We start from the raw sequence: 20,271 nt of genomic DNA on the forward strand, positions 1-20,271 counted from the left end.
GGATTTTACATGCTAAACATCAAGAACTAATTTAGGAAACGGTTTGTCTGTTTGCTTTAAAGGAGGTCTGATATACTATGGAGCAAGTCACAGTGCCTAAGACCCTTAGTAAAGCCTGCGGTGTTTCTGGGATTGGTAGCTAGTCACTTAATGCTTCTCTACAGGGCTAGAGTTTCCTTGGTTAGGGCCTGCTGGCTGCCACCTGATGGGAAACTTCAACAGAGGTTAGGGCTGATGCCTCCTAACCAAAATAAATTAACAGGAAGGAAGGGAGGGAGGTTTAAAAAGCAGGTATCTGTTGGTGTAGGAATTCCCTAATTTTGAAACTGTAAATCTAAATCAATCTATCTTCTAATGAAACAAATTGAGAAGCTGGATGTAACTTCGTATATGAGCGATGCCTATGATGTCAAGAGCTGAGGAATAACACAGCTGCATATAATTAACCTCCGGGTTTCTACTTATTAACATAAAAAATTCTTAGCCCCACTGATAAATTCTTTTAATGATTATTTTATTCATATTAACTTGCACCTCTTCTCTTTATCATTCCTCAGCAAAGTTAGTTAAGTAAAAACTAGGTAATAATAATAATAATAATAATAATAATAACAGTAATAACATGGCATGCATATGTTCATGGATAGTCTTTGAAAGAATTATATCCATTAGAGTTATTAGAGAGAATATGACTTTTAAAGGCCAACATACTAATGAGCAAAAGTAAAGCAAATATTACCTAGATTATTACTAATTCTAAAAATTATAATAAGGGCTTGAAAGATGACTCAGTAGCTAAGAGCACTGGTTGCTCTGGCAGAGGAACCAGATTTGACCCAGCACCCACATGGTAGCTCTTAACTGTTTGAACTCCAGTTTCAGCGGAATCTGATGTTCTTTTCTGGCCTTCTTGAGTACCACACATACAGATGTAAGCAAAACATCCATTTGCATAAAATAAAGATAAAACTTTATTAATAATCTGGGTTAGTTGGATGGCTCAGCTGGTAAAGGCACTTTTGTCAAGTTTGACGGCCTGAGTTTGAATCCTACGTCCCACGTGGCAGGAGAGAACTGACTCCACGTGAGAAGCATGAACAGAGTCAGTCAAGTGTTCACAGCTATGTGTGCACATGCATGTGCACCATGCAAAACAAATAAATGGAATTTAAAATTTTTAAATAGTAGTAATCTTAAATCTGAGAATTTTGGCTTAACAACTATTCTGCAACTTCCCTGAATGAGAGCACTGTGGGCAAACTGGCTGGAATTCAGGGGTTATACCCTCTACTCAAGAAATCCTCTGGAGCATTTGTCAGTGTCTCAGTCATTTGACTGTGTCAGCGTCATTTGACAAATGTAGCATTTGTCAAATGCTACATTTGTGGCATGCAGGTACAGGGTTGTACTCATAACACGGAACACACAAAGCCATCCTGAGCCTTCAATTTTCTTATTTCTAAAGAAACAACAAAATTTCAATAGTTCAAAAAATATTAATAATTATATTAAATTATTATATTATATTTTTATTATAATATATAATATAATTATAATAAATATAATATATAAATATTAATTATATTTTAAATTCAGATGTGCTGTTTCATAGAAACCATTACCATTTTCATACTTTAAGAAAGTAAGATATGAGGAGGGCATCCAATAACTATCTGAACACAATGAAAACAGGTTTGATGTGAATGAAGTCTCTAGGCTCACTTGGATATTTTAGTATATGAATTAAGGTCACAAACCATGTTCAAAATGCTGCAGTCAATGATATCTTATGTTGGCATAGTAAGAACTCTATTCACTGAAGAAAGGATTACTTCCTTCAAATATGTGTATGTGTGAGTATAGAAATAGAAGAGAAGGGAGGGAACATTTAAAGTGCCTTTCCATGTTTACTTTTCAGCTCACAAAAATTTGAGGAAAAATACCAATTCTAAGTTACTAATTTGAAGGAAAACATAAAAGATACAGTTTGAATGAACTTCTGGTCCCCAGGTAAGTGGCACTGCTTTGGGACATTGTGAAATCATTATTATTTGGGGCCTGACAGAGGCAGGTCCCTAGGGGTGGGCCTTTGAGTAGTACAGCCCCTCTGACCCTCCTCCTGCCACCAGCTCCCACTGCCATGCACCCTGCATGAAACTCCTTCCCTTTCTGAAAGCACTTTGTCACAGCCACAAGAAAATAACTAAAACACAGAGTAATAAATAAAATGCTGTAATTACAATAAATTAATTTTGTAACATAAGGATTTTAGATTTAAATTTTGGAAAGAAAAAACATATCCTAAGTTTCTTTCTCAAACTTTTTATTTCTGAGACGGGGTGATTTGTGTGTTTCATACCAACAATCCAAAACCCATCTGTAAGGGGCACAAACACAAACAAAGGCCTAGAGAAGCAAACGGTGACTGACCTTCCACACCATCCTCCTGACCGTCATCTCCATCATCTGGTCCATCACTTTCCAAAGAACACAACAGAAGCAGTTAAAAAGAAAAAAAGGCTTAATTAGTAATGGATTAAACCACTTCTCAGAAAAGTAGTAAGGAATGAAATGTTACAATATGACATATGACATTTAGAAAGAAGGAAATGAAAATCAGAACGAAGCTTTGCTTCTCACATTATTTCATGTTAAAATACAGGTTGCACATAGTGCCTATAGAAGCCTCTCTTTATCATGACATTTAAAGCCAAGCAACTTCAAATGAAGGTGAAATATTCTAATTTGGTTTTAAGCAATATACTATTTGAATATCACAGAATGTCATGAATAATGAAGTATTACTGCTTCTACTAATGCCACTTAATATGTTTCAAAACAATTTTTCTACTTACTATATATGAAATTAAACTACATAGGAAAATGAAACAAAAAAACAACAGAAATCCTGTAGGAAGCAAGCTCTTTTTAATGAAATCATTGGTAGAATGAAAAATAGCAAGCAGAGCAACCCATGCAAACAGTCACACATTTTGCAATTAGATGTCAGTCATATTTTAGCTAGTTGAAATTTTCATTAGATGTAAATGTATCGAGCAGAATTATGTCAAAATTCAGGAGAAAAGCAGGTTAATACATATTGGCTCTCTTAAGAACATGACATCATGCATTAGTGGTGAAAGACTCATCAGTTTTTAAGTTTCTAAACTGGACCAACCTGTCTGATGTTGGAAAGGATAAATTGTCCTCATACAAATCTCCTTCTAAACCAAGACTGCTCCAGCTACTGCTGTTACCATTACTGCTGGAGGGAGAAAAGAACAGAGCTGAACTAGAAGACGAATAGTGAAGACCACCTGTGTTTCCTGGAGACAGCGTCTGTGGAGCGGAGCACCCACAGTGGGGACACGAGACTGCCACTGCTATTCCACAGGGGAAGTGGCAGGGCTGCAGACTAGGGAGTTTTTTTTTTTCCTAGACAGCATTTCTCAGTGTAGCTTTTCCTGTGTAGGCTGTCCTAGAATTTGCTCTGAAGACCAGGCTGGCCTTGAACTCAAAGAAATTCACTTGCCTCTGCTTCCCAAGCACTGGGATTAAAGGTGTGCTCCACCATCACCACTTAGGGATTCTATTCAATGTCCTCAAAACATCATGGAAGTATTTTAAAAGTTTATTTGTTTTGTAGACAAAGACAACAGAATTTTTAGAATGACAAATGATAAAATATATATCTCACAGCAAATATTAACATGTAATTTATAAAAAACAAAAACAAAAAGGCAATATACTTTCCTACTTCTCAGTTTGGATAAAACTTAAAAAAAAAAAAAGAGACCTAAGTTGAGGTCTTCTGGTATTTCTGAATAGTAGAAAACAATGATAGGTGTGGGGGAGAATGCCTCAAACAGTCCTTGCTCATCACATCGCTATGCCAATTACCTATTTCTTACATTACACACATGAGCAGGTGGCAAACAGCACATATTTTCTTCAGAAGAAAGCTAGAAGAAGCAGGGCTTATTTAAGCAGTACACTTGGCTGGCTGGCCAGTCAAAGCCACACATAGCTCTACCTTCTTCTATTACCTAGCCAAAAGAACAAAGAGGCAACTCTATCTACAACTGCAGCAAAGCGTTGTTTGCAGAGGGAAAAAAGCAACCATATTCAAAAACAAAATTACAGTATATTGTTCAGATTAAAATTTTCAAGATGCAACTTAAAAATTCTAATCATTCCTAATTATTAAAATAATTAGTAAGCACATTAGTTCGCAGTGACAAGCAGCTTTACTTCCTACTCTCGGCTGGTCAATCATAAGTCATCATCTATACAAACCTGAACTTTGGTTCTTTAACATCAACTCACTTCTTGTGCATCAGTAAGTGTTGTCAAGGTAACCAAAGTCATGATTACTTAAAATAAGTAGTTTCTAAGCATTTTCACATAATTTACTTACCCATTTTCACTTTAACAGTATCAAACTTTCACAAATTACAATGCATTAACGAATAGAAATAAAACTAAGTCATCTTTTCAACATATCCTCAAATATAGTTCCATTATAAAACCATAAAGACAAAAGACCAAAGTCTGTCATTAGGCAAATGAAAATACAGAAAATACAGTAGCACAGAACACACAACTATAAACAGAAAAGAGAGAACGATCTCAAACCCTATCTTTTACTTTAAAAAAATGATTCTCTAAACAAAGAAAGACACAAAAGTAAAATTTTTCCCATAATCTATAAACAATAATTTTTCAATCTAGTTAGTAATAAAAATCCATCATTTAAGTATTAGATAAACATGGGAAGTAACAACTGAATAACAGAAAGAATAAAATGCTCTCTCCCTACTGTATTCAATATGTGTCATGACCATTTAGAAGCCAGGCAGAACAGTATAATCCACAGCCTATAATATAATCCATCCCAAGAGGCTGAGGGAGAAACTTCACTTTAAGACCAGCCTGAGCTACACCACAAAAGCCATTCCCCTCAAAAAGAATTAAAATAAAACCAAACCAAAAAGGCACACTGGGAATAACAAAATAATGTTAGAAATATGAACAGACTGCCAAATTGAGAATTTCCAAATAATAATGTAAACCTATTGCTCACTCTGCTGAAGTCTGAAGACCTTTATCACATACTTAGCTATTAAATCAGAGTTACCTTTCACTGAGATGGTGAAAACTGCTGCTTTCATCTTGATGGTCATCCTCAAAACTTAAGTTGGACCAGCTACCAGTACTGTCCTCACCAACACTGAGATTCAGTTGTTGGCTGCCAAATGACTCCGTTGACGGAAAATCTTCCATTTCTTTTGAACTAAGAAAACAGCACATGATAATAATTTTAAAAATAGCACCATAGATTCTGATGAGGAGGCAAAAATGATAGAGATGACTCTATGAAATTATATTCCAAGTCACACCGACATCCCCCGAACTCTTCACTGCACTCGCAAACAATGAGAATGAAGAACAGCAAAGCAAGAGCCACACTGCTATGCAGGGACATCCTGGGCGTCACTCTCTACGTTCTGTCTAGAGCAGTTCACTCTTCTCAGAAGTGCACCTTACTCCAAGGCCTAAGCGCATCACCTGCATCACCTGCTGTGAAAATAGTACCTTCATTTGCATCTGAAGGAGACACCTTCTGGTTTTTAGAACAAGAAAAATTTGAAATTCTAGTTGTGTCAACCTAGCCTATATTTAAACTAGACAAATCTCTTCAGAACATGAATCATAAACATCTCTTAGCAGGGAGTGATGGCACAGGCCTTTAATCACACCACTTGGGAGGCAGAGAAAATAGATCTCTTTGAGTTCAAATCCAGCCTGGTCTACATAGTCAGCCAAGGCTACATAGTAAAAAATTATTTTTTTAAAAGAAGGGACGTTCATATTTTTATGACATGATATAAAAAGCCCATTTAGAGCAACTATAATAATTATCCCATCTGTATGTATGTGTGTGTGTATATAAATGTGTGTGTGTGTGTGTGTGTGTGTGTGCGTATTCAACACAGTTCTCAACAGTGATGCTTTATGTATGCAGAGAAAAACTATCAGTTTTCCGATCAAACCTACCTTTGGCTTCAGAGCAATCATGATGTCCACTTTCTCACCTACAATCCCCCAAGTCACTCAACACAAGGTCTCCACTGCCTCACACACATGCACTCCAACCCTTCGCACGGATCCCAGCGCCCCCAGATTCCCAATCATTTCTTCTATCTTCACTTCTGGTTCTTGGCTTAAGTGATACGCCATTAGTTTTGTTTCTCTGCTACCCAATTCAAAAATGCAAGCCAGCCCCAACAGTTCTTGCTCATCTCTGCTAACAACACTCCCTTTCTTAAGGAACTTGCTATATGTATTTTTTAAATATTTCTTTTAAATTATAATTACAACATTCCCCCTTCCCCTTGTCTTCCTCCAATCCCTCTCATATACCCCTCATCATCTTTCAAATTCATGACTTTTTTTCATTTATTGTTGTTACATACATATATGTATATGGACAGACATACACATTTCTAAATACAGAAATTCAGGCTGCTTGTCTGTATCATAGTCCTTGTATGTTTCAGGGCTAACATTGGGTGTTGCATAACCAATTGATATGCTCCTACCTGGGGAAGACTCTATCTCCCACTCTCAGCATTCCTGTAGGTCTCTGTACATACGGCTGAGGCTTCCTGGGCATCTGCCTGTCCACAATAGCATGCCTATTGCTGTCTTTGTTCAGCTCATTTATCTGCTGTTTGTCTTATTCTTCTATAATATAAGCTCTTAGAGAACACAGATTTTTTTAAAAAAAAAAATCTGTTTTCATTTCTTGTATATCCCTAAAATCTAAAATAAGCCCTGAACTGCCCCTGCCCACTCTACCTTTTTGGCAATTCTCACCTTGTATTTAAGATATAACAACTCAGTTAAGTTCGGTATTCCAAACATAGCCATCCTGCACCACAACTTCATTTTATTTAACAAATTTTCCTCTTACCTACCACTTTTTATTTTTTCTAAAACAAAATGACCCACAGGAGGAGGCTAAAAGAGTGGTTTCTAATGACTTAGGTAAATGGGCTCATAGTAATGGAAAATAAAGTCTATATTATTGTTCTAAAATTCCTCTATAGTATGCTTTCCTATTTGATATTCATATAGCACCCTGGTGAGCTAATATTATAGGTTTGTGACATTCTACTCTATATTCTACTATGATTACCTTCATTAATCAAACATTTATGAGAAAAGGAACATTAGTGAAACCATTCAGTTAATATCCTAGCAAATAATCTACTTGAATCAATCATTCTTCAACATTAAATCATTGTGGCTTTATAAAACTGTGATACAGAACTCCATACAACCACATGGACTTTGAAAAGTGCTTAGAGAAGTCTGGTACAAGTGCTAGAATAGAAACAGGAGCAGAAGTACAAAGAAAGTCTGTGCAAATATCAGCCTGGATAAACACAAGCTTACAGGAAGAACTCAAGGCATATCATTAGCCACGTCTATAGAAGAAAATGAATATTCTGAAGAAAGAATAGCAGAGTTATTTGCCAGGTCCTGGAGTGAGAGCTTAGGAACTTCCACTTAGCTTCCTCTTACGAAGCTGCTCTGTTGGGGAGGAAGAATAAAAACAGTTCAAGGGCACATGTAGAAAGCTTCTTCTGCCACAGAACAGACGTTAATCTCACAGTAGTGAACATACGACTCTAAATTTGTGAATAAAATTCACCTGTTTCTTTAATTTTACCTGCTTCTTAGCTCCGTAAATTTGAGGTCATTATTCTCTCACTCATCTTCCAGCCCTGTAAATGGATGATACTGTCCCTCAAAAAGGACAAATACTTCACATGACAACCATGCACAGGATATGAAGCCATACACAAATGGACAGAGAGGAAAAGTTAGCTTTTCATTTTATCACGAGGCCCCAGTGGAGATTTGAAACCTACCTGCTACCAACATGCTCCGCATCTGTCACAGCTGATGTCATGATTTCTGTGGTAAGACTCTCAGCAAAGCTAATGCCATCTTGTCCAATGCCACTATCAGCTGCCAGGCTGGTATTGCTCAGCTCTCTTTCTGCTTTTTCAATAGCTTCAGCAACTATCTTCTCTGCAAGCACTGCCCTTTTATCAAGATTAACATGAATCTGAGGCACATCAAGATGAAAGACTCTCGATTTCAGATGGATGCTACTAAGTTTCGAATGTGAGCCTGACTTAGCACTTGCACACACACTCTGCTTTAAAGGGGGCTGAGAGGGACTTCTCGCACAACCATGACGTTCCTTAAGGTCACAGTATCTACAAGCTCCATTCAACAGTGGTGACAATTTTTCTGCATAAGTAATTCTATCTGCCGATGCTGTGGTCTCTGGAATGTGGGAAACTGTAGGTCCTAAACTTAACTCTAAAGTGTCATCCACTATTTTTCTAGCATACTGTTCTACAGCTTGAATATTCTCCCCATGACTATGTCCACTTAAACTGCCTGTATTCTGGCAGAATTCATGGTTTTGCAATGGTCGATGAGACTTCGAAAATTCTGGTTCCACAATACTCTCACCCTTGTCAATACATCCAGATTTTTCAAAAAGACAAGATTCTGTTAAGGATTGTGGTAAGTCAACTGTAGGTGCTGTTAGCTGTTTCTTCACATCTCTTGTTATGATGTTAGCAAGAGAAGCTGAAAAACTGTGTAGTTCAGAAAGTTCATTTCTACATGGATCCTGTGTCCGTTCACATGGTTGGTATTTGCAAAGATGGCTGCCATTTCTTTTTCTTTGTCTTTTTTTATCTACTTCCTGATGATGCTCTTTATTTGAGGACATCAACAGTTCCTTGTTTATTTTCACATGAGAATTGTGCAGTGAAAACATTTTTGAACTGCACTTCATTTTTACTGTCTTAGCTGCTTCTTGCACTCCTGACTTGACAGATCGATAAGCCAGTCTACTGGCATACTGGTCCATGATTAGCTCATCATTGCCACCTTCCTGTTTAAGCACTTGGATAACATGACCTGCGTATTCATCAGTCACACTTTCACAACTGGGGTACCTGTATGTCAGACCTGGTGTACAACTTGGTAAGGAAAGAACAAACTGATCTACTTCTCCCGGGTATGCAACATTCTCCACATTCAGCTTCTCTCCTTTACCTCGGTCAACATCAACATGACAACTGTTCCTCTCCTGCCTGAAAAGCGTACAACTTTTAGTTTTTGCAATTTTCGTGGCTTCTGCAATGACATCAGCTACCATATCACTTGCAAAACTGCATGCCGATATGTTTTCATCTGAATGATTTAAAGAAGTACATAGCACACTTCTTTGAGTCTGCACATTTAAGTGAGGGTTTTGAACCCTGGATTCTTGAGCGCTTTCAAGATCTAAATGAGAGGCTGCCATTTCAGTTGCAAGAGAAATGATTTGCGTAGCTAATACTTCTGCAAACTGAACTTTCTTCCCTGAGTACTCTGACTTCACATCCATTTCTGGGTGCTCTTCACCTTCACTGCTCTCAACTTCTTCTGAAAGAGATCGCATGAGTTTCAACATGAACTCTTCTTTTTCTATAGTATTCTGTTCATTCTCAGACAAACTACCAAGAGAGGAGTTGTGAGGGGTAGAAGGTGGTGTTGCAGGTGCAAATTCTTTGGCTAACTCTCCCTTGAGCTTTTTGGTTAACTTTTTGATGTCCCATTCTGAACTAGTCTGAGATGGTACTAAAGGAGTTGATGGCGGGGTATCAGGTATTACATTTCTGTCTCTGATTTTCTGTTTATCTTCTACATGCAAACCATCCACACAAGTAAGCACTGCAGATGACAAAGCATGTGAGTGACGGAAAGAGTTTTCCTGTCCAAAAGACAAGGGCTCAAGTGCAGTGTTATTTAAATTATGCCTGTTCACTGGCTTATCCTTCACAAGTTCCTTCAAGTCAGATTTCTGACCTGTCATCATTGGACAAGGTGGCAGTGTCTCTAAAGAAAATCCAAAGCCCACAGAATCTTTACATTCTGGAACACAATGGTTTCCGACCAAGAGTGAACCGTGAGGTAAGTGATCTGGAAAGTCACTGGGAGATTCCTCCAAGATTAACTGTGATTCTTCCCCAAGAACAGGCATGCGTTCCTTACTAACTGTTTTGTTACCTATATTTGGAAGCATTGATTTGCTTTTATCCAGGGAATGTTTAATAATAGACTTCGATAACTGCTCAGCAAACATGTCCTTATTGCTAGCTTTGCTCTGTTGTGGTGCTGCTTGGTCACAAAGGGAAAGAGGACAGGCTTTTCCCCTTGCTTTAGTTAAATAATTTGCATGTGCATCAGCAGGTTTTGTAGCTTTGAAAGTTGTTATGGACTCTAAGGACTCACTGACTATTGTATGTACCATTCCTGCAGAAAAGTTGCTAATAATCACAGGGCCACTAGTTAATTCTGAAGGACTCTGTATGTCAGTGTCACCGTTGGTTGGCTTGAAGTCTTTCTGGTTACATGGGTTAAGTTCTGAAGGTAGAAGGGTATTTCTGAGACAATCCACTTCATCTTCACTGTTTTCTGTGGTGATGTGCTCTTGGGTAGAACCACCATTTGCTTTACTATCCTCTGATAAGAGATGAGATTTGGACTGATACAAAGTAGATGAAATATGATATGGGAGAAGGGCACTACCTGCCAAGGGTACTGGTATAGAAGTGACAATTCCCGAAGTACAAAACAAGGCCTGCTGCACCGTGTATTCCTTCTTATGTTCCTGTACTGGTTTTGTCATCATAACTGCTTGAGGGCTAAGGGATGAGGAAAATGTGACGGTCTGTGTAGGCGGCACTACACTTTCTGCACTCACACACTTGACATTACCCATAGAAACATTAACTGCTGCCTTCGTTGTAAAGGTCATGTCTGTCTGTGACAGTTCTATGAAGGCTTCTTGTATTACAGATTCAGACAAATCTTTGGCGTAAGACTTCACGGCTTTGTCTTCAAAGTCAAATGACGGACACTGTTGAGATGCAGGTGTCGGAGGACATGAAAACTGACACACCTCCATGATGCCTTCAAAAACAAGCTCTTCTGCAAGGTCTGCGGCAAACCTAGCAACTGTGTTTGTAAACATCTGCTTTTTCACGTACTGTAAATCTTTCAAGGCATTTGATAAGGCTTCACTAACCAAAAAACTAGCCAGGCTACCAATGGCTCGTTCTTTCAGTGAAAATGCACACTGCCTTCTAAGTTCATTAAATGCCATTTGAAAAACAGATGATGTCAATTTAACAGCCAAGTGGCACAATGCATTGGTACATGAAGAAACTCCTTTCTGTAAGTCTTTAAATGCACTGCCAAAGCTTTTTCCTACAAGATCTGCTGCAAACTTCTGAACGCTGTCTGTAATCATTGAAGATTTATTTTTACAATTACTTTTTTGATCAGAACTCACAGGCTTAAAAGCTACAGTATAATTTTCTTCCCTTTTAATACTATTAATATCTGATATTGCATTTGCACACTGAGTATGAAGAACTGAGCCTAGTACTTCACATGAAAGATTATTTGCATAATCTTCATAAGTACAATAAAAAGGATCCTGATTTTCATGAATCCTATCTCTACCAGTATCCATTTGGCAAAAACATTCAGCAGGAGTACAGGTTCCAGGAGGACTAAAAGCAGAGGCTCGAATAGGGCTAAACAAGCCACTGTCTTCTGACGCCATCACTGGACGAGGGGAATCTGGAGCATCACACAGGTGACCAAATGGAGACTCAGGTTTTCGTGGAGTTGGCTTTCTAACATTAGCTGGAAGAGCTGGACACTCAAACTTGAATTTCTGAGGATTCATACAAGATTTCTCATGTCTATGCCCTATCTTCTGTGATGGCTTCCCCATGCCAGGATCTTTCATAAATGGACAAGAAGTCTCTAAAGTTTGCTCTAGTTCATCAAATTGATCAAAGCTATCAAAAAATTCGCTCACTTCTGAGTCTGAATCCTCTATATCATCTTTTGTCACAGGGATTTCTGGCAGCTCAAGTTTTGCTTTTAAACTTTTTTGGTATCCCTCTTCATCCAAAAAAATTACAGGACTTGGGCTGGAGCACTCAGACTCCGAGGAGTTGGCAGGCGAAGGAGGAAGGATTATCTGCTGTGTGTCCCTGCCTTTATCTGAAGCACTGGGTGACCTGTAGAGACTTCTTTGTGTCCAAGGCTCTGAAATTGATGTTGTAACCGATGTTTTCACAGAAGATGCTTCTTTGTGTCCCGGAACATGTGCTGAAGACGAAGGCTTAGCCAATGACCTCTGTGGTCCATAACTGACCAGCACTTTAAAATCATGGGTTTCTAAATGGTGACCAGAAGTAGTTTGAGAGGCAGCATCACAGTGGCTCCTTAGTGTAGCAAAATTTATTTCTAATGGGAAAAAAAATTATAAAGTTCTTATGTTACTCTTAAAAACTTGTTTTAAGAAACTGACATAAAACAAATTATTTACATCATAAATGTTTCCTATACTATAGTATTAAACAGAAATTTCATTCTCCCTAACACCCAGGAACAAATGTACCTTTTAATAAAACAATCCCATTTTACCCTATGCCTTCAAATATATGACCTATGGAATGCTCAGCACATTGTCATTTATGTTAGAAAAATTACTTGTAATTGCCAGTTAACTGTTTTGACATTTGAATATGGCAAAGTTTCAGAGAGTAGGGTCTGAGATAAACAAGGCTTGAACAATACTACCTAAGAAGAGAAACAGCAAATTAAAAAGTAGCTAATAATGAACTTAAATATCACAGAAAAATTAATTCTTCTGTAATAAGTAAAACTATTAAAATGCTTAAACTGGATCAAATTTCAAAGTAAATTTCAACTGTTAAGTCTTTTTTAAAACTTCAAAACCAAACTTTCAACTTCAATCTATTTCTAGGTAAAAGTCCAGCAAAAGACACATACCATCATTATATAGCTTTGCACTTTCCTCCTCCTCTAACTGCTCAAAAGCAGTGACAAAGTCATCCTCTATGGAAGACACAGACTGGTTCGTATCATCATCATCATCTTCATCAGCGGTCTCAAGATGGTGCTTCTGATGCAAGTGTGTGTCCAGGGTGTGTCTTATGCCAGCAGCATATTTACTCAGGAGACTAAAGATGAAATCAATTCTGAGTCCTGGTAATTTAGGAGACACTCTCATGACACAAAGCATTCCAGGATGATGATTCTTGGAAGAGATGAAAGATAATAAAATCAGTTTTAAGTTTAAATATAAAATATTACCTGGAAGTGAAGCCTAGAAATAAGTCAGGGGGAGGGAGAGCAAGAAATGTATGCATCCTGAAAGGTCCCTTAACTCTGCAATGTTTAATGATTTTAAATATTTAATTTTTCTAAAGTTATCTAAAGAAGTATATTTCTATTTAAATCTCACTTTAATATTTTCCTTAACAATCTTTTTTTCTCCCATGTATTCAGATTCTTCCCTCTCTATCTCCTTAGATATCATAGAACCTACTGTCAATCTAGTCTCTTGGGAAATTATTTTTTTCTGTATTAGTGTATATGTTTGTAATGTGTCTTACTTAATCATTTACCAAACTCATCCACTACACTGTGAATGATTAAGAGCTATAAGAAATATGGAATAAATATGAATCTATCTAAAAATAGATCCAGGATCTACTTTACTTGTTATTCCATTTTCCTATAGCTCCCAGCATGTCACCTTCCCTCCTACCAAAAAAAGAACTATTCTTATCCTTTTAATTTATATTTCTCTAGTATTAAAACTTACAATTATGCTTATAGCTTAGATTAAGAACACAAGCCATTAGTTTTCCCTATGCACACTGATTTTTAAATGCAAACATTGATAAGGAATTTATTTTTAAAAAGGAGAAACCGAATATAACAGATAGTCATTCTTTATGTCCCAGCAAATGAAGCCAGTATATATGCATGAACAACATGACCCAGGAAGCAAGGTAGAATTCTAATCATCAGACTTCAAGATTAGCAAATCAGCATTTTAAAGCTAGAATAAGTTCTCCAAATTGTAAAGTATTCATACAATTTTAAATATCACACTTCCTAAAATGTAAAGCATTTTTCTTTCATACATTATCAAAAATATTTACTTATGAACTAAAGACTGTCTTAGGAAAATAACATCACTGTCCATTTTACATGGATAAATCTTTAACCAGAAAGTTAACTGAAACTCCATTTGCTAGAACATGCAGCATGGAACACATGTAAATATGGGGTAACCATGAAGTGGGAGCAGTCACTCACATTATACAAAGAAATCTGAAGAGTAACATTTCACTAGAAAATTAGTATGTGCTTGCATACTGCTGAGAGAACTTCACAGGGGGGAATTTAATAGTTTATATGCCACAATCAAAATTATTCTATCCTTCAAGGCTGGCAATGCTTTGTTAGATTTTTATCAATACCATTTTCTTGAGACTTAATTAAAATAACAAGAAAAGCTCCAACCACTTAAAAGTTCACTATTAATGAGCAAATATAGTAAAAACCTGCCCTGAAAAACCTGATTAGAAATGATCCATGAGTTACCTGATTTAGAGGACTACTGCTTACAGCTGACGATTTGCTGACATCCTTCATACAAATGATTTCATTTTCACTTAGACTGCAGAAATGGAGTGAATTCAGAAGGTCTGGAAGTTCCAGTGAAACTGCCGCTAGATCCTAGTTTTAAATAATAACAGTGACAGCAATGAGTAACACTATAGAATAACACTGTCAAGGTGTCCACACACTGTCCATATCAAAAAACCATAAAACTGGTCAATAAACTGCTTCATAACAGCTCACATATACAGTTAATTCACAGAGAGTCATTTTTCAAACTCAAAAATAAAGCAAACTAAGGCTATTTAGTACTGATTTATAGTTTTCAAGTGCATTGCTGCTGCTCTACCTAATCAATTTTAACAGGGCTCCTCATACATCTATGACATTAATATCTAATTGTTTTCTAGCAACTATCATCCAGAAATCCTTTGGTGTGACTAGTTTTTCATACAGAAAGCTACTGAACACCCTTCTTCAGAGCTCGAGTTTTAACTCTGCAAAATACAAGTCCATTTTTTCTGAAGGTATTGTAGTAAGCCTTCAAAGATTTATGAAGGCTAAAGGAAAGGTAGCTTTCTTTTTCACTTCCTCTCCTTTTTTTAGTAACTTTTTTTTTTCCAGCTCAAGACTCATTCAAGTCTTCAACCCACAGAGAGTAGAGGCTTTGTAAATATGGTCTTGTCTGCAGCTCCTAAGGACCAATAGAACACTTCACAAGTGCTTTTGTGTTTTGATTTTGAGACAGTCGCACTCTGAAGCTCAGGCTGGTCTGGAACTAGGCAGCCCTAGCTGGACTCACATCAGTCTTGCACGTCCAGTTACATATCTGTATGTTGTCTAGAGAGAGACTGTGAGCTGCCGTAGGAAGGCTGCTTGCTCGTTCCAGACACCAGAAAGAACTAATATAGAATCACCATGTCTAACAGCAGCACGAGGAAGAACTATATTTACAGTATCTTACAATTGTCAAGCTTTCCTTTACTAGACTCAAATGTCCATTCCTCTATAAATGCCTAAATGAAACAGGCTAGAAACATGTGCACTAATTCATAAAAGTGTTAATTTGATCTCTTATATTTAATTCTACTTTAATAAAAATACAAGAACTTTTACTGCTAAAGTAAAATTATGAAACTTATTAAAATATACAAGTCACATACAGTATAATGGAAATAATCAAGAAAATGGCCTGTGGTTTAAAGCTTCCAGCTAAATGATTTTGATAGTCAAACCTAAAGCTCCTTTCCAGAGCAGAATTATTGGCAAAAAGCCAGGCATGATAGCACACAGTACTATCGCAGCCTATGGGAGGCTGAAGCAGGATTTCTACAAGTTCAAGGCTAGATAAAGGATATATAACAAGATTTTGTCTCAAAAATAACAACAAAGGAATTCTTAATAAAAATGTTGAAAGTGAAAATGTATATACCACACTCAAAATATTGATCTCAAATGTCATTTTTGTTTTGGGGAGATAGGGTGCGAAATGAAGGGAAGGAACTCGTTGTGCAGCCCTGGCTGACCTGGAACACATTATACAGAACAGCCTGGTGCTAGGCTGGTCCTGAACTCAAAGACTAGCCTGTCTTTGCTTTCTGGGTTCTGGAAATAAAAGCATGCACCACTATGTCTAGCTTCAGCCTTATCTTTTAACTTTAAAAGATACCTTAAAATTTTAAATTTTGAGCATTAAAGTAAATTTTTCAAATCTTCAAAAATTTTAAGTACTCTCCCAGTCTTTGCCAATTCAATAAATTGACCACACCTGTATATGAGCAGCATCTGTTTCTTCATTAAAGCCCAGAAATGTGACCTGAATCAAAAAAGAAAAAGGAAGAAAAAGAAATCTCCATTACTTTACTTTTTAAAGTCTGTCTCAGAGTGTTAAGCACAGAAAGCACTGAGTACATTGGACAGGTAGTATTTCCAATGATCACGGTTTCCATCACACTGTAGCTCTTGAAACTCCTACCCCTCATCCACCTTCCCTTCTAGCAAACTCACCCAACTGCACCCTCAAAGCATAGCTCAACATTCCTACTCATCCCCATCCCCACTGCCATCCCTCTTTCCTCCACTATCACTGTCCTTGTCCACTGTCATGCCACTTGTCCATGCTTCCAAGTGTTGTTAGTGGATGCCTTCAAGTTGCCCTCATTTTTATTCAAACCCACGGCCTCCTTTTCTAGGTCTAACGCACGCCCTGTACATGACTGCTTAAGGCTATTGTCGCTGTATCCCCTTGACATGACTCTCTTCCTCAGACACTTCTAGGCCTGGCTCCTCTTCTTCCTACAAGTTCTTCCTCCAGAAGCCTTCTCAGAGAAACCTTCCTTGTGTAGATCCCCCAGGCTCCTTCACCATTGGGTGTGATTCTCCCAACACTCCCTTCAGCACCCTCCAGCTACTCCCAAAACAAGGTCACAGACATCAGATTTCTATGTATTTTCTAATGGCATGAGGAAATATATTAAGTAAAAAGAACAAACTACAAAAAATACATAATATGCACATAACTTGTTCTTTATTCTTAAAAAAAACATAAACATGAAAAAATAATACTGAAAGGCAATGTACCAAACTAGCTAGCAGTGAGTAACTGGCAAGTTTCCTATGGCCTTATTTTCCTCACTATTGTCCTATGTTCTCTTCTTCCTAACTCACAGGACAACATTCACAATTTTTTTTAAAAAAAAATTCTCAGTACTCCAATTTTTCTACAAAGAATATAGACTGAAAAGCAATTTTTTAAATGTATATTTATGTCCTTGTCATACTAGCACCTTTCCTTTTGGAAAAAAATTGTGAATTATCTACCAAGTAAATGCTGTTTCTAGAAATATTTAAATAATAGCAATTAACGCACTGGGGAGAAGTGGGATGGTTAAGATGTAAAACTACACTGAATACCCTGACTCTTTTCGGAAGACTCAGAAGATAATCAGAAACTAAAATTACCCTGACACTTTACTCTCACGAACTATGGCTACTAATTCAGTGGAGTGTTAGGTACCCTCTGGGCATCTCTCTCAGCATCTGGCAAACTATTAACCTATAGAAGTCTGTTTCTCATAACATTTCCAGGCAATATAGTTTCTCTCCCTAAAACATAGGCACTTATTTCTTTCCTTTTTTCAAACAGATATTTATGTTCCTAGATTTTATGCAATCACATAAAAATACGCATTTATGTATTAAATGAAAGGAGAAGTAAAATTGTCTCGAGAGACACGGATTAACAGAAGAGAAGGGATGTAGGGAGGGAAGGTATGGGTTTACAGTATAGGGAAACAAATGTGATATATAATATATACCTGTAGGAAAACTTAAATGACAACAACAAAATTTTAAGTCAGCCACTGCCAAGTTGCAACAGTACTTGGTATTCAGATATACTTGGCGTAACATGAACCAGTACACTGGGAACAGGAAAAAAAAAGAAGAAGAAGAAAAGAAAATTCAGGTATTTGAGATATCCATACCCTAAAGTGGGACGGAAATCTCTTCTATTCTTTCAAGTTTTCCTGCTGAACACAAAAGGAAAAAAAAAAAAAGGATGTCACTGGGTCCTGGAGATACCAAGGGAGTCTGCTACTGGTGACAGGGAAGACCTCATGAAGGAAACATGGGCATGTGAACAAGTAGGGAGTACAGGCTCCAAAACTGAGTGGGAGGGCGCAGGAGACTTATCACACATGGCAACAACTTAGTGAATTAAGAATGGCTCAGCCCTACTAAGATAAAGTGAAAGAGAAAGGCAAAGAAGATAAATCAAGCAACACAATTAGCTAGCCGAAAATGGGGAGATTCAGGAGGCAGACACTCGTCTAACAGGTTCACTCTTCTTTCTAGGGAACATCAGGTAAAGAATCCCTCAGGAATAGGAACCTCCCACCACCAAGCAAGAAAACAAAGTTTATTAGAAACCTCATTTCAGCCAGGCAGGGTTGGTCAGGTCTACAAAATGAGTTCCAGGACTGTTACACAGAGAAACTCTATCTTGAAAATCCCCCTCCAAAAAAAAAAAAAAAAAAAAAAAAAAACTCATTTCAAAAAGGACAGTTCTAAGTCTGAGTACCAATTTTTATCTGTGAAGACCGAATATCACTTTTTTTGGTCATAGATACTAAACCTAGTCTCTGTACATGCTAGGAAAATGATCTATCCTCAATAGTCTGAGTCCTAATACCATATTTCTTAATTTGTAATATGGATGTGATGATGGTACACAGATGTTTTAAAAAATATTACTCTTTCGCTGGGCGGTGTACGCCTGTAATCCCAGCACTTGGGAGGCAGAGACAGGCAGATCTCTGTGAGTTCGAGGCCAGCCTGGTTGACAGAGCAAGTGCCAGGATAGGTTCTAAAACTACACAGAGAAACCATGTCTCAAAAATCAAAAGAAAAAATATTATTTCTTTTAATAACAATAAATTCAAACAAAGATGAAAACACGGGCTATAGCAGATAAACAGATGAGAAAGATAAAATATATAAACAATAAACTTATCCTATTTCCAAGTGGTAAGTATCTTAATTCCAAAGACAAACTTCCTACTTTATACTTTAAATCAAAGCTCTCAAACAGTCAAGAAAAGAACTAAAAAAGTGACTACATGAAATAAGTGTATTTTTTTATGTTTCAGGATTAAAAAAAAAACTTAGTATAAAAGTTGCAGCCACTGATTAGCTCTACCTGCCCAAGGAGAGGCTAGTAACACCTCTGCACTTACAAACAGGCTGATAACAGCCAATGAAGTTAGCTATGATTTAAAACATACACTTATTTTTAAATCACATTTTTTATTAATTATTTAAGAATTTCACCCAGTGTATTTTGATCATATTCACCCCCCCCCCAACTTATTAACCACTACCCCACTTCCCACCCAACTTTGTTTTCTCTTAAAAAAAAAAATCAGGTCCAATTTGTGTTGCCCAAATATTCTTAGGTATGAGGCCTGCATTGGAGCATGGTCAACATACCAGGTCACACCCTCAAAGAAACCAACAGTCTCCCAATACCTATGTTAGAATTATGTACTATTTTTTTTTAAAAAAAAAAAAGAACCTGTAGTCCTACAAAGGTGCATAAAAACATATTGTGCTTGACTGGGAAAGGGTTCAAAAATTCATGTGCAAACCTCAGTGAAATGGGCGTGTTCATCCTGGTTTAAACACTCTCCTCCGGATACACTGCATAGCTCCTTCTCACTTTGTAATAAAGACTTTACAGACTGGAACACATCTTCACTGAAGCTCTAGGAAATAAATAAACAAGACAACTTAATTCTAAGATATGGAAGAGAGCTAAGTTACTGAGTTTTATAGAGTTACTCATTCATCAATTAATTCATTTGACACTTTTTGATATTATTTGATAGACTCAGTTCAGCTAAGAAAAAAAAAAGTCAAATTACTCAAAGACCATACAGGTCTTACGCTCCAGATCTATTTACACTTTCCCTACACTAAAATTAACAATTGTCGCATATTTTATTTCCAAGTCACTAGCCTCACTCTGCGATCCTGACCTACAGAAACGCTATCCATGCCAAGACTGAAGATCTCCCCACCCCTTACTCTAATTTTCTCCTATACTCTTTTCAGATTAAAGTCACTTGATCTATGTCATAACATATTATGATTATAATACTCATGTTTATTTTT

At 37.1% G+C, this 20,271-nt stretch overlaps 1 protein-coding gene across 3 annotated transcripts in view; it reads right to left on the reverse strand.

The window, feature by feature from the left end:
* Akap11 (A-kinase anchoring protein 11) overlaps window positions 1–20,271 on the reverse strand; it is a 44,867-nt gene that overhangs the window by 7,944 nt on the left and 16,652 nt on the right. Inside the window, exons 3-10 of one of the 3 annotated variants that reach the window (XM_085698306.2) lie at window positions 19,746–19,862; window positions 16,367–16,414; window positions 14,581–14,715; window positions 12,955–13,222; window positions 7,941–12,405; window positions 5,138–5,293; window positions 3,179–3,262; window positions 2,431–2,477 (exon numbers count right to left, since the gene is read on the reverse strand). In XM_085698306.2, the coding sequence (XP_085554432.2) occupies window positions 2,431–2,477; window positions 3,179–3,262; window positions 5,138–5,293; window positions 7,941–12,405; window positions 12,955–13,222; window positions 14,581–14,715; window positions 16,367–16,414; window positions 19,746–19,862 (5,320 nt within the window). Of the gene's footprint in view, window positions 1–2,430; window positions 2,478–3,178; window positions 3,266–5,137; window positions 5,294–7,940; window positions 12,406–12,954; window positions 13,223–14,580; window positions 14,716–16,366; window positions 16,415–19,745; window positions 19,863–20,271 lie in introns of all 3 variants that reach the window. The other 2 variants (XM_085698305.2, XM_085698307.2) reach the window with 2 other exon arrangements.

The sequence above is a fragment of the Myodes glareolus genome, chromosome 12 (genome assembly GCF_982192425.1).
Source record: "Myodes glareolus chromosome 12, mMyoGla1.1, whole genome shotgun sequence".
NCBI classification, from domain to species: domain Eukaryota; kingdom Metazoa; phylum Chordata; class Mammalia; order Rodentia; family Cricetidae; genus Myodes; species Myodes glareolus.